The sequence below is a fragment of the Molossus molossus genome, unplaced genomic scaffold (genome assembly GCF_014108415.1).
Source record: "Molossus molossus isolate mMolMol1 unplaced genomic scaffold, mMolMol1.p scaffold_m16_p_8, whole genome shotgun sequence".
NCBI lineage: Eukaryota > Metazoa > Chordata > Mammalia > Chiroptera > Molossidae > Molossus > Molossus molossus.
Window position 1 is genome coordinate 64,938,465 of NW_023425402.1, and position 15,851 is coordinate 64,954,315.

The following is a 15,851-nucleotide window of genomic DNA, read 5'->3' on the forward strand; positions in this document are numbered from 1 at the left end:
TCCCTAGTAGGAGGCATGTAGGAGGCAGCCAATGTGTCTCTCACACTGATATTTCTGTCTCTCTCTCTCTTCCTCTCTTTCTTAAAAAATCAATAAAAACATTTTTTAAAAGTGATCTGATGTAATCATTACATGTGCACAACAGTGTATGTAAAAGGATGATGATTTCATCTTCACAGAAGACTGGAAACAGCCCAATGCCCATCAACTGAGACTGGTATATATTATATATCCACATAATGCAATACCATGCAGCTCTCAAAAAGAATGATCCAAATTTCTATATACTGACATGGAACAATCTCTAAGATAAAACATTAAGTGAAAAAGTGGCGTTAGTGTGTATTGTGTATATATACACACAGTGCATATTACTAAAACTCACCCATTAGACCACGTAAACCTGAAACTTTATTTATCAAAGTAGTCATCCCTTCATTCTTCCCCACATTCCCTTTTCTTGCAGTTCTAACTTAACTTCTCATTGAAATAAATATAATTTTGCATTCCAAAAATCACTGGAAATTATAAGTAAAATCAACAAGAATGGGAAAACCCAAAATTAATTACTAAGAAACTCAAAAAAGCCCATTAGTTTTTTAAATTACAAAATTACACTGAAGTAGAAAAAGAATGACCCAAGTATTCCAGTCTTTTTGCTATATGCTCTAAAACTAAAGGCAAAAAGAACTATATACAAATACTGAACTTCAGTTAGATTTGTTTTTTCATAGCTGTACATCAAAAATTCTGAATCTACTTATGCATTCTAGGATAGAGCAAAAAAGTAAATAACTTGAGGATAATGGGAGCCAGACTCATCACCACTGAAGAAGGGAACAAATGTGAAAAAAGGGAAGGTTGAAATCAACTCTGGTGTTGGCTCAGAATTATAGGTATCAAACAATATGTAACTCATATATATATATATATATATATATACATGTATATGTGTTTGTGTGTGTATATATGTATATGCATGCACACACACACACAGTCGGCCCTCATTTATCACGGTTAATAGGAATTTCCGCGAAGTAAGATTCTTTGTTTATATACAGTCATCCCTCGCCACTTCGCGCTTCGAGTTTCGTGACCTCACTCTTTCATGGGGTTTTCAAATATAGTATATGTAGTATAGTATTTGAAAAAAAACGTGATAAAGTGAAGCCACGAAACTCGAAGTGCGAAGTGGCGAGAGATAACTGTATACTCATACATAGATAGGTGTGTATAATGCACATAAATATATTTCCTAGCTCTGTCTGGTAAAAAGGCCTAGAAGCAATGATACCCCAGTAGCAATGAGCACACCTAGTGTCTAGATTCTGGTTTGTAAATACCATCCTGGAAAAAAAGAATGTTTCAAGGCTTCTTGGAGAAATGTATGATTTCAGAGTTGGGGCAGGGAAAGTATAAAAATGTTTTGAACATCTTGACATGAAAAAAAGATGGAAAGCCCGGCTGGTGTGGCTCAGAGGAGGTCGCCAGTTCGATTCCCAGGGCACCTAATTCCCAGTGGGGGACATGCAGGAGGCAGCCAATCAGTGTTCTATCTCATTGATGTTTCTGTCTCTCCCTCTCCCTTCCTCTCTAAAATCAATAAAGAAAAAAAATTAAAACAAAAAAATGGAGGAACTCTTCTAGATTAAAGGGAGCTACAGATAAGACAACTGGATGTAAAGTATGATTATTTTACTATTAAAGGACATTAGTGGGCAATTGGCAAAGTTATCTAAGGTCCATGAATTAGATAATAGTATTGTATCAATACTGAAGTCTCAATGTCAATATTTTGTGATTATGTAAGAATGTCCTGCCCTGGCCGGTTTTGCTTCGTGGTTAGAGCGTCAGCCTGTGGACCAATGAGTCACAGGTTCGATTCCAGTCAAGGGTACGTACCTTGGTTGCGATTCATCCTTGGCCGTGGTTGGGGTCGTGCAGGAGGCAGCCACTGGATGTGTCCCTTTCACATCGATGTTTTTCTCTTCCTCTCTCTCTTCCTCTCTCTCCTTCCCACTCTATCTGAACAAAAATGGAAAAATGTCCTCGGATGAGGATAACAACAACAACAAAAAGAATGTCCTGTTTTTAGGAAATACGCCCTAAAGAATTGAGACAAATGGGCACCTTGTATAAAACAGTTCAAAGAAAATTATACACACACATACAAATACATACATAAAAAGAATATAAAATATACATGGTAAAATGTTAACATCTTGGAATAAAAACTTAAAATAAGAGAAAAAGTAAAATCACAAAATTATTGAAATATCGAACAGTGCTGTTTACCTTTGTCCTAGTTAATAAAAAAAAAACTGCTTATTTCATTAGCAACCAGGGCACTTGTCTTCTAATCCTATCACTGCCATCACTTTCTATGATCATGGTACTCCCCCTGCCAAGTAAGTACTGCCATCACTTTCTATGATCATGGTACTCCCCCTGCCAAGTAAGTACTGCCATCACTTTCTAGGTACTTTTGGCAAATTACAACTTCCTTCAGCCTAAGGTTTCTCATCACAGAAGATGAAATAATAGCTACAGCTAATATAGAGGTATGAGAATGAAATTAAAATCAGCTGTATTTACCTGTATGTGTCCCTCACCTGCTTTTAAGAGGGGGCAGGGAAAGAACATTTTCTTAACACCATCACTCTGGCAGCCTGCCATTCTCAATAGCAACAGTCCTGAATGTCTGAAGGCAGCTAATTGAGTTGCTGCGATCTTAAAAGAGGATGTTTGGCACTTTACATAACACATTTTGACAGTGATTGACAATTGGTATCCTAGAGTGTAGTTACTTGCTTTCTAAAAAAAAAAAAAAAAAAAAAAAAAAAAGAAGTTATATATCTATCTGCTCATTAGGTTTTCAAAACCTGTTTTTCACAATAACTCAAAAAAAAACCCCCCACTATTCTCTGGTTTTTCTAAGACACTTTTAACTTAGAACATTACATATTATAGCAATGATATATTTTAAGCATTTTCCTCATAATTTATTGCCCAGTTTTCTTGGAGACCTCACCACGGTATACATTTCCCTGCTTTCTGTTCTTTCATCACACCTGAAAGAGGTGTTTCTACATTTTCTGAAGAAATATAAATGAAGTCCACGATCTTTGTTGCCCCAATATGTATCTGGCACTCCTCACTGAAGTAAGTCTGTGTCTCTTCTTAAAGCTAAAACTCCTAAACACATCAGGGAGAAGATTTTAAAGTCATTTCTGTTTATAATTTTTTAATAACTTCTTTTTAAAATATAAATAAGTAGGGCAAAGAAAAGTTTTGTGATTAAAATGATCACCTAGCAGTGTTTTCACAAGCCAGCGATACCCTTCAACCTACAAAGAAAGGTTTTACAATCTGATAATGTGATTGCAGCAGGGATGCAATCCTGCTACTCCTACCCCAGGGAAGGGAGTAAAGATAAAGGACCAAAGAGAATGGGTCTTAGCCATCTGACCTAGATCGCCATTGTGAGTTCTGTCCAAATAGGATTACCTAGGTTTAGAAACTCCATACCACCTCCAGCCCTGACAGAGACTGGCCTTTCATTTAAAACATGGGTCTGGAGGGTGGCCGGTGTGGCTCAATGGTTGAGCACCGACCCATGCACCAAAAGGTCACCAGTTTGATTCCTGGTCAGGACACATACCCAGGTGGTGGGCCAGATCCCCAGAGGGGGGCATGCAGGAGGCGGCCAATCAATGTTCTCTCTCATCGATGTTTCTCTCTCTCTCCCTCTCACTTCCTCTCTCTCTCAATAAAGGGAAAAAAATTTTTTTAAATAAATAAATAAAAATAAAACATGGGTCTGGAACCTTACTGTTACATTTGGTTAGGCAAATTCATTAGCCAAAGATTACATTAATCTGTCCCTTTTCAGGCTCCAAGTTCTCACACAAGAGATGAGTAACTAGACCTCAGATCTCGAAAAGCTCACCAGCATCCCTGGAGCTACAACTGCCTCTGCTTAAGATCTTGGGAAATGAAGATTCTAATTTGCCTAATTTGGGCACTTGCGTGAAGTTATACTTACCCTAGCCTGCTTAATTTAACTCTTACAAAATTCTTGGACACTGCCTCAGATCAGACTGTTATTTCTTAAACAAACTGACTTCCATTTGTCTAAACATACTGCAACTATTATTGTGTGTCCTTTTTATATCTGTGGTTTCTGGTTATACTGTCCAGAAAACAATAATCTTTTAGGTATATGGAGTCACAGGACACTGAAAATGAGAATACTTTTACAAGATCGCTCTTTAAACAACTTCTATTCTCAGGATTAAATACTTTCATGTGATAAGGACTCCCACATTTATTTCTCTAGCCCAGACCTCTCTTCTGTGTTCAAGACCCATTAATTTAACTGCCTATTCTCCATGCCCACTAGGATGCTTCAAAGGCATTAATACTTTACACTATACCTATCTCAAGTTAACAACTGATCTCCCCTTCCCTCAAAGCTGTTTTTCTTTCTGTCTCAAAAAAAAAAAAAAAAAAAAAACCCCACACCTCTACCTACCTACTCTGCTCTACAAAGAAAGATGGATATGATTCTGGACACCTCTTCCCCTCATCTACTGTAGTTGATCCTCATTAGTCATGGATTCTATGTGAGAATCTGTCAATTTGCTAAAATGTATTTGTAATTCCAAAATCAATCCTCGCAGCACTTTCATTCATCGGGAGAAATGCACAGAGCTGCAAAAACTGAGTTGCCTGATGCTCTCACATTTCCTGCTGAGGTAAAAAAAAAAGGCAACATTCTGACTTATTTCAGCTTTCATACTATAAACAAGCAGTCTATTTAGTGCCAAATTTTTTTACATTTTTGTAACTTTTTTTTTTTTTTTTGGTGATTTTGCTGTTAAATGACCCCCAAGAATAGTGCTAAAAAGTGCTGTGTAGTGTTCCTTAGTGCAAGAAGGCTGTAATATGCCTTATGGAGAAAGTACATATTAGATAAACTTTATTCAGACATGAGTTCTAGTGTTGTTGGCTGAGTTCAATGCTGATGAATCAATAATATGTATTAAATAAGGTGTCTTTAAACAGAAACACATAAAGAAGGTTGATCAATTGATAAAAATGTTGTAACCAGAGGCTCACCAGAACCTAATCCTATATTTCCACTAGAAGAAATAGTTCAGTATTCACTAATTCAGTGTTCATGGTGACTTCAGAGACTATAACTATTGCAAACAATAAGAATCAACTGTGTATCCAAACCATCACCCATGTCCTATAGATTCTACTTCCAAAACATAAATCCATTATCTTCATCATTATCTCTGGCCTTTAATAAGCTTCCTAACCTCCAACTCCTGCACTCTTCTGATTCAATTCTCTTCAAAGGGTTAAAGTGACTCTTAAAGTAAAATGGGCCATGTTAGTTAGTCCCTGATTTAAACCATTCAATGGCTTCCTAATGCACTTGAGATAAAATCCAAAATCCTTCACAGGCCCATAGGCTTGCTCTTGATATCCTGCTGACCTCTCCTCCACCACTTCCCCTCTCACAACACTCCAGACACATTAATTTGTTCTTTAAAACTCAGGGACTTCTCTCTGCTCTTTTCTTGCCTATCTTCTACTCAATCTTCATGTCTAGGTTTAAATGTAACATCCTCAGAAGGAAAGCCCTCCAGTTCAAATGAAGGCCCTCTGTTATACTTACAGCATCCTCTACTTATCCTTAACATCACCAATGTATTATTTGCTTAAATAATACATTGCTTACTTCTGGAACAATGAGGAAGAGGAAGGGAGGGGAGGGGAGGGGAGGGGAGGGGAGGGGAGGGGAGGGAGGGAGGGGAGGGGAGGGGAGGGGGAGAGAAGAGAAAGAAACTGACTATCCCAGGTGAACTTTATAAGCAACACTACAAATTTAAATAATTTCCTGAGTATCTGCCCCCATCTCCACATAGTATAAAATGACATGTACTTACCTTAACAATTAGCCAAGACTAAACATATTACTCAGCAAAGAGCATTACTACAGAGACCATACTAAGTAAGCAGCCAAACAGGTTGGTCTATCATGAGGTCAAGCTTTGCATAGTTCAGAAAAATTCTGCAATAATATTTGCATCAACTCTGTAAAGTTATACTTTATCACGGGGTAAAGAGTGGGAAGACGGGAATAAGAATTTACTTCAATAGTTTTTTCCATTTAAATAGTAGTTCCAGTTTATTTCCCTTTTCCTGTTGTTCTCTAAAATCCTGAAACCAAAATTTGGTAATATATTATCTAATTTTTACATTAACTTTATTTTCCTTGGAATATGGGAAAAGTGCATTATTTTAATCATCAAAAAGTACATCTTGCCCTGGCCGGTTTGGCTCAGCGGTTAGAGCGTCGGCCTGCGGTCCTGAGAGACCCGGGTTCGTTCCCGCTAAGGGCGCGTACCTCGGTTGCAGTTTGTCCCCGGCCCTGGTCAGTTGTATGGGTGGCAGCCACTCGATGTGTTCCTTTCACATCGATGTTTCTCTCTCTCTCTCTCTGTTCCTCTCTCTCCCTCCCACTCTACCTGAACAAAAAATGGAAAAATGTCCTCGGGTGAGGATAAAAAAAAAAAAGTACATCTTGCCCTGGCCGGTTTGGCTCAGCGGTTAGAGCGTCAGCCTGCGGTCCGGAGAGACCCGGGTTCGGTTCCCGCTAAGGGCATGTACCTTGGTTGCAGTTTGTCCCCAGCCCTGGTTGGGTCGTGTGGGTGGCAGCCACTCGATGTGTCGTTTTCACGTCGATGTTTCTCTCTCTCTCTCTCTCTCCCTCTCACTCTATCTGAACAAAATATCGAAAAATGTCCTCGGGTGAGGATAAATAAAAAAAAAAAAAAGTACATCTTACTTGTCTTCTCTGAAGAGGTTTTTCAAGTTCTAAGCTTTTTGTTATTTCCAATATATCCAGAAATTACCCTTTCTCTCAGATGATAAAATTATCGCTCTTACTATGAAAACAAAGATTTTAAGAAAGTCTAATCTCATGTTTTTAGCTTTATGGAAAGACTTAGTTTAACACTATATGGTAAAGAATTTTCAAACAAATATAAATTCAAATATGAAATCAATTTTGTTTAACTGTGTGTAACAAATCAATTCAAAAAATTTTTCCATTAACAAATATTTTCTGATATTTAGAAGTTTCTCCATCACAGCAAATACAGCACTGACATCCAACGTGTGTTTTTGACAAACTATATAATATCCTACTCGCCTTTGATCCATTTTTTTTAATTATCAATTTTAATATGTGTACAAAGAAATGACAGCATGGAGGATATCTGGAAAATCTTTTACTTTGTTGCAAACTTCACACCACAAAATAGAAAAGGCACATGTAAAGTTCCTGGCTTTTAATTTGCTGCAACTCTTCACTATTCAATTCACTCTTAGTGGCCCACTCAGTCTGGCCATTTATTTTATTCATCTTTTCCCTATTCCAAACTGCTTCAGGTGAATTATTACGAGCCAACTGTCATCTCAAGATCTAGAATCAACTTTCAACACTTCCACTGGGTATCTTTCCCAAACTAGTAGCTGTGCCTTAGCTTCATTAAATCAATTGTTTCATCACATATTGCTGAAGAAGCTGAAGAAGCAATCACAACACTCTTCCATTTCATTTTGTAGCTACCAATCTATCTGTGACCTCATTAGTTAAAATAATTCTCCTTTATCTTTCACTCTTTCATCATTCCAGGAAATTAACATTTTCACAGATGCCCTCTTTAAACTCTTTGTTCCTAGAAATACATTTTTTGTTATGAATAGCAGTTATTCAATTGCTACCAATGTGTTTTAAGTGCATAATTTGGCAACATATTTCTCCATAAAAATCATATTCACTCTAAAATCCAGTAATTTCAAATGTATTTCACTTTTCATGTTTTATACATTTTTTCCAGTACTTTTTCCACTTATAAACTCCTTGTGTTTAAAATGTTTTAAATGATTCTTCTTCACAGCCAAATTCTTGTTAGCCACATAATGTGAAATACCAACCACCAAAACTCTGTACGTATATCATAATTGTTTAATTTTTCCTGATTGTCCGTGGTCTTTGTGTACTTTGCAGGTAAATGTTCACAAAAGAGCCTCTTTTGTGAGCCTCTACATTATGCTGGTGACAGAAACAGCAACTAATTATTGATGATGCTGATGTAGTACAGTAATTGGTTTTCCACACTTGTTATTTCAATACCATTATCTGAATCGTCTGGGGAATTTTAGAAATTTTTGTGCTTTTAATATAATTTTTTTAAAAAGTTTCCACAAAACAAACTATAACTGACCATACCCATGACATTGAATAGCTGAAGAATAAGAAATACTACATACCCAAAAACTTCACGACAGAACAAAAAAGTCTATGCAGGTGAGTTGGCAGATGACTAGCCCAAATGCTAAGTTACACCAAAGGCCTCATTGCTTTTTTTTGCACATTAGTTTTAAATTTTTGACAGTCACAAAACAACTGGACCATGATTTGTTCTTACAGTTCAAAATAGCTCATTTCATGCTTGACAGTCCTATTTCAATCCTGAGTCACATGTTTTTCTCCCTAAGGAAGTTAGGAAATAAAGAGAAGAAATGTGTTCCCCTGTCCCTCTTCTTCCAACAACCCTGTATTTGTCTTAAAAGAAGTTAGACCTTAAGATTTTATTGATTTATGAACTCTTAGGTTGTTATATGGAAACTGTTCTGAAGTTTTAAACATAGAGACTTTACCTTTGGAACATTTCCTTTTAAAGGTACAATAAGGCCTCTCAGTCAGCTGATATCCAAAATAAAGAATCCCTTAATGAAAACTAAATATCAGTAACAATGAATCCTGTTGTTAGGAAAGTAAGGAACTGAAAAGGTCTGAGATTTTACCTTTCTTGCAACCTAACAAGTTAGAATACCACAATACTTCTGCCTATGAGATAAATTTTAAACTGAAATATATTAAAGCTTTCCACCTTCTGGCCTCAAGTTATTTTTCTGCTATTTTCTCCCTCCCTAAGCCATGTTTACAATATTTTTTTTCCCACATGATATGTGTGTTTACTGATTTTGTCTCTTCCACTAAACCTAAGTTTCATGCAAGCAGGAACCATATTTGTTTCATTCATACCTGTACATTCAGCACCTATTATAAAACTGTCACATAGAAATCACTTAATAAATATTTGTTAAATGAAATTTAACTGTTTTTTTTTCTACCTAAACGATGACACACGCTATTCCTCATTGGTTCCCCACTCTCACCAACTCACATCTTGAAACGTGTATGAAGTCTCACCTGCCCACATGACCCAGATAGGTTCCCATATCATAAATCTCAAACAATTTCCTACAGAATTTTATTTAATTCTCACAACCATATATTTTCCTCTCCAATTAAAAATGAAGAAACTAAAGCTTAGAGAGGTAAGAAATATATGTAAAGTCATAATCCCAGTGAGGGTAGGATGAAAATTAGGTCTGTCTCATTCAAAAGCCCCATTCTTAACTCTCCTTTACGCTGTCCTTAGCTAAAATGATTCTTGGATGATATTACTGATTCAAAGCCCAGGGCTGCCACATATGTAATATTGAGGACCTCAGATGCTATACACGTGAAATAGGGGTAATTATAGTACTTACCTAAAAATATAAAGATTAAATGAGATAACGAAGAGCACACAGCACAGTGCCTAGCACTTAACACAGGAAACACTCAAGACATGTTAATTATTATCATCATCATAATCCTCTAAAACAGGTCAGCAAATTTTTTTCTATAAGGGCAAAATGGCAAATAGTTTAGGCTTTGTGAGTCATACAGTCTCTGCTGCAACAAAAACAGGCAGCAAGCTGGATTTGGCTCATGGGCCAGGGTTCGTTAACCCCTGCTTTAGAGCAGAGTTCCTCTGACTTCTTGGCATTACTCATATTTGAAGCTGGCTAATCCTCTGTTGTGGAGGCTGTCCTGTGCACCGTCGGATGTTTAGAAGTATCCTTGGTCTACCCACCAGATACCAGTAGCATCCCCCAGGGTGGGACAACCATAAATATTTCCTGGGCAGCAAAACTGCCCCAAGTTGAGCAACACTGCTCTAGATCAACCAAACATATAACACTGTAGCTTGATTTTTTCCTAATAATGAAAATACCTTAAGTGGAAAAATAATTTAACACACTAATAAGTAATTATACTCACTTAGCTAAAATTCCCACACTTAGCAATAACTTTATAACTTCTGTGATGCACACGGCTGTGGTTGAAAAGTAGAGTTCTTTGTCTGATGTCCTTGTGTATCTTAAAGCTATGGTATAAGTTGCAGCCACCAGGGTCATCACTGTCAAACAGTATAACTTGAATAATAAGCTGACATTTTCTGGAAAATAGATGCAACAAAGATATTATCTAGTAGACAATATTAATGTATATATAAGTTAATCAACATTATACCTGTGCTTTCCAATTTCAAGCACAAAATGTTTTAAACCCATATTTAAAAAGTTACTTCAAAACAACACTTTCCAATTACATGGACATAAACATACATACATACACAAGACACAGCTGACTTTGAATATCTACTCATTAGGCACTGATTTTGCTCCTGGGAATGCCTCAATTGCAAGACTGACTCTAGTTTGGGATGTTATAAATCACCTATTTTATATATCTTTATAAGTCAAACTTGTGAAAGCAAAGCATGAAAGCAAGATGAAAACAATTATAGCAATGTATAATCCTAAATTTAAAGACAGCAGAAAGAAAACAAAAGGAATAATTGAGTGATAAAAGTGGAGCTTAATATAAAACTTTATCATAAAAAACCATATCATGTAAACTCCCATTTCATAGCATTATAGAGAAAAATACATCATAACTCAAAAAAAGTATTAAGAACAAACACCTATAAAACTTGAAATGCAGGGTATGTACAATTTATAAACACTCAATTTAACAACTGCTTGCAAGTACATGTGAGCAGCAGCCATCACTCAGGCACCAGGGTCCAACAGCTTCAATAAAACCCCAGGCACTGGGGTACCAGGTCTCCCTCAGTTCATACTTCTTTACTCCCAGCCCAGCACTGATACTGCCATCACACAAGGCTCAAACTATTTCTACTTTCTTTATACAAACCTCCCACCTCTCATCCTTAACCTCCCAAATCTTCAGGCTCAGATTACACAAGGATCAGCAAATTTTTTCTATAAAGAGCAAAGAGTAAATATTTTAAGCTTTTCAGCCTACAAGGTAAAATCAGGAATATCATGATATCATACAGGGCACTTAAGTACAAGAGAGAAAACAAATTTTTTTGACAAATTCAAGATACAATAATTGAATAAAGTGTTTTATAATATAGGTCTGCTATTGAGAACAATGGAATTATTTTGAGCGGTTAACATTTTGCTTCACTGGTCTTCAGAATTAGTGCTCTAGAAAATCAATTGCAAATGTTCATCTGTAAAAACCAGTCTTAGCTCATGGGCCATAAAACCTAGTGACAGGCTGGATTTGGCCAGTGGGCCATACTTTGACAACTGGGTGAAGATCAGATGGACAGGAGTGACTCTGGGCTGCTACTGCACTAAGTACGTTTTTGCTCATTGCTTTGGGAGCCTAAACACAATTCAAACATGGCTTTGGTAGGGAAATGAGCCAGGAGTTTCAAATAAATTATCTTTATATCTATAAGCAGGAATTTCAAGGTTACAGGTTCTTCAATATAAATATTTCCCTGGGAGTAATTAAATTATTTGTAAATTGTAGACAGTTTTTAAAGTTATATCAGATATTAATGTGGTAGAACAGAAGAAACAGAGCTTATATCTGCCTAAACTTTCTTTCCAAAAGATCTGAGGAGCCAAATAGCAATGTTTATATAAAGGGAAGATCACTAGCTACAATACTCCCTTTGTTCTAAAACTATTCTACACAAGGGAGGGAAAAGTATATTACTTCAAAAATAAATAGCAATAACCTTTAATTACTCAGTAAAGGAGAAAGCACTTCCCATATTCTAGATCAGGGGTGAGCAAACTACATCTCATCTCTCATTGTTATTCAGCCTGCAAGTTCAGAATAGTTCTATATTTTTAAATAGTTGGGGGAAAAACTTTAAAAATCACTTTTTTGACACCTAAAAATTATAGCCCTGGCCGGTTTGGCTCAGTGGTTAGAGCGTCGGCCTGCGGTCGAGAGAGACCCGGGTTCGGTTCCCGCTAAGGGCATGTACTTCGGTTGCAGTTTGTCCCCGGCCCTGGTTGGTCGTGCGGGTGGCAGCCACTCGATGTGTCCCTTCACATCGATGTTTCTCTCTCTCTCTTCCTCTCTCTCCCTCCCACTCTATCCGTACAAAAAATGGAAAAATATCCTCAGGTGAGGATTAAAAAAAAAAAAAAAAATTATATACTATTCAAATTTCAGTGTCCATAAATAAAGCATTATTGGAATACAGCCATGCTCATTTGTTTCCAAATTTTCTATGACTACTTTTTGGCCCTACAATAGCAGAACTGACTAGTAATGACATCCAGTTCTTTACAGAAAAAAATTGCCAACCCACGTCCTAGAGTATCAACACTTTCATAAATGAAAGAGGTTAGGACTGCCAAACTGAAAACTATCCCAAAAACAACACAATGAATGTTTAAACACTAAACCAAATATTTACAGCCTACAAGTATCTTGTGACCTATAGTTATCCTTGCCATTGACTTTGAAAGTATACCTATTTGCATAGTGATTATATAGGAATATATACTATATTCTTGAAAATAACAACTGATCTGAATGGAAGAGCAAATATATAAGTTTAGACCATGTAAAACATATAGGACTTTGATATGGAATACCATTTTAAAAACATAAACTTTAAAAAAATATACTTAATGCTTTTAAGCATTATTTCCTCTAATTTCAGTTTAACATTAGATCACAATAGTTCTTCACTCTATTCACAAATTCTCCAGTATGAAATTTCAATTATTAACTATTTGAATTTTTTCAAGGTAAAATCAAAAGTTCATGTTATGGCCCGGCTGGTGTGGCTCAGTGGTTGAGCGTCGACCCATGCACCAAGAGGTCGCCAGTTCGATTCCCGGTCTGGGCACATGCCCCAATTGTGGGCTCAATCCCCAGTGGGGGCATGCTGGAGGAGGCAGTCAATTGATGTTCTCTCTCATCAGTGATTCTATCTCTCTCTCCTTCTTCCTTCCTCTCTCTAAAATAAATAAAGAAAAAACTTTTGATTTAAAAAGTTCATGTCATGTATTCACTGTAAATTCTAAGCATTCACATTGTGCCCAAGGCCAACAACTGTAAACAGAGCCCACACTGACTGTTGAGTTGGCACACTGGCACATTAACACATCCGCATTGTTTTGTTTCTCACACAGTTCCCACTAGCTCCCACACATTATTTTTCTGTGCAGAAAATGTTCCCCAAAAGAAATTTACAGTCTTAAGTTTTTTTGTTGTAATATTTTACTGTATTTTAGAGGGGTCATTATTTGTAACACCTAAGAACTTGGAAATCTAGGAAGTTCCAGATAAGTCCTTTGTGAATGTCAGGAAGCTGTGGCTACTGCAATTTTGTTAGGAGTATACATTTCTAGATGGCATAAAAGATTTATAATATGACCAAAGCACAACAAATATGTACTGGCAATAGCCTAAACCGATAATTGTTACAACTATTTCATATAATGGCTTGGGCCCCTTTAAAGTTTCACCCATTAATCTTACTGTTTCCATTGTGTTAGTTATCAAAACAATTCTTTTTTTCCTTTACTTTCTGTGTTGTTACAAAAAAGGCTCTTAAGGTTGGACTTGCTTGAAATGGGAGAATGCATAAAAGAAGTATATGACACTAAAGACAATAATCCTGGGCAGGGCTTACATGTTAAATGCAGACTCCCCAACCAGGAAATTAATTCGGCACCCATGCAAATGATATTCTTTAAATATTTGTTCAACATTTATTCAGAGGTGAAGCAATGTGCTCTACGGGGTCAGGGTGAAGAAAGAATCGGTTGTCACCCAACCTCTCCTAGCCACTGCTCCACCGTCCAGAAATTCAGCCTCTGGTCCTAACTTACCCTCTTCAGCAAATCACAAGGGCTGGGGTGTTCATCAGACTCAGCCTGAGCCTCAGGAAATGGCAATTAGTCATTAAATAGCACTCTAATGTGCCATTCCTGCGAAGAAGGTGGTGGGTCTCCTCACCTTCCACCCAATTTATCAGTGCTCCTTCTAACCATATACAAGATTGTGCTTGGGAGGAACTCTGTTAACGACTGCTTTCTCCATCTCGCTGCTGTTTCAGTGCCGCCTGGAAGCCCCAAAGATGTTTTTACTGGCTGCAGCACGGACCAACCGCCGCGAAGGCTCTGCGCCTGAACATGCCCTGGAGCCTCAGAGGCTCTCGGGGGCAGGAGGCGCGTCTGAGACCGCAGGCACGCAGACCTGGGCCAGACGGCGCACGGTCCTGCTCTCGCTGGGGCCCGGCTCCGCTCTGGGGCCGCCGCAGCAGGGGCCTGTCTGAATTTGGTTCCCACCCACGACCAGCTCCTTAAGGCCGACGCGGTCTGGAGCCGCCGGACTGTCCCACGCAGAGACCGCCACGGGAAAGACAGCGGAGTGGGAGGCTGGCTGCCCCGCGCTTCCCAGACAAGCGGCGGCGCGGACTCAGCGGGAGCGGCGCACCCCAAGCTCCTATGCCCGGCGCCTCAGCCTGGCCGCGGAGCCCCACGGGCGCTGAGGGTGCTGGGCGCCGACAGGCGCCGACACGCGCTGACGCTCTTCTATTACCGCCCCCCGCGGGCTCCCCCGTCCCAGCGGCCCCGGCCTCACCTCTCGCCGCGGCCATCTTTCCCCGACAGCCCCTCGCGGAACTGACGCGCGCCCCTCCGCGCCCGCGGGGAGCACCCGGGACCGCCTCCTGTGGTCATAGAGACGAAGGCCTAGAGCGCCTTGCCGGCCGGCTGGCCGCTGGCTTCCCGGCCAACCAGACACACGGATTCAGCTCAGAAATACGTGCTACTCCCGAAAAGGAGACCACGCGATGGAAGAGGGGACCCTACGCCCGAATCCTTGCTAACAAGTGCGTAAAACTCGATCGAAAGGCGTCGTTCTGTAAACTACAACTCCCTAAGGCCGCGCAGTCTGGGGCGGAACGTTGCCTTCTGGGAATCGTAGTCCTCACCAAGGCGTTTGACAGCAAAGAAGGATTTGCGGTGAGACTTAGTGATTCACGGTTGTCAAAACTATTGTAGAAACTCCCACAGGTCATAAACGAACAGAAACTACTTTCGGCAACGTTGTAACTTCCAGCTCGTTCATTCTCTTCCATTGTTACTGCTTATTTTTTATTTTCAATTAGCAATCATCGCGCCTGGGATAAACCTCAATGGCTGCGATAATGCCACTGCGCAAAGCTGTTACTGCTTATTTAAACTTAACATAATTTATATTATGTTTTGTTCAGAAGTCTTGTGCCCATGTCCTTATCACCAGAATTAACATCGATTATATATACCTAGCCAGACATTCTAACTACATGATTCTCGCACAACAAAAGGGCTTCAAAAATATTAGACATGTCAACAGGCATTTACTTTAACCTCTATAATCGTCTCTTTCAATAGAGGATATTAATTAGCAATACCAATTATAAAAAATAATTGCTAATGTTATAAATCACTTATTGGCAAAAATGAATAGCTTTCAAGAGACATAGATTTGTTAAAATACTATAAACGTACCTCATACCTCAAAGAAACAGCGGTACAAGATTCTGAGATGCCCAGCAGGCTACACCTTCTGTAGAATATTTCCCAAAATGACTTTA

The 15,851-nt window shown here is 38.6% G+C and overlaps 1 protein-coding gene and 1 pseudogene across 1 annotated transcript in view; both read right to left on the minus strand.

The window, feature by feature from the left end:
- SLC35A1 (solute carrier family 35 member A1) overlaps positions 1 to 14,894 on the minus strand; it is a 32,583-nt gene extending 17,689 nt beyond the window's left edge. The window contains exons 1-2 of the mRNA XM_036249349.1: positions 14,855 to 14,894; positions 10,199 to 10,376 (exon numbers count right to left, since the gene is read on the minus strand). Coding sequence (XP_036105242.1) covers positions 10,199 to 10,376; positions 14,855 to 14,870 — 194 coding nt within the window. The 5' untranslated portion in view covers positions 14,871 to 14,894. The remainder of the gene's footprint in view (positions 1 to 10,198; positions 10,377 to 14,854) is intronic.
- Positions 14,895 to 15,289: 395 nt separating this feature from the next.
- On the minus strand, positions 15,290 to 15,440 carry LOC118622027 (annotated as a pseudogene).
- Between the last annotated feature and the right edge of the window lie 411 nt (positions 15,441 to 15,851).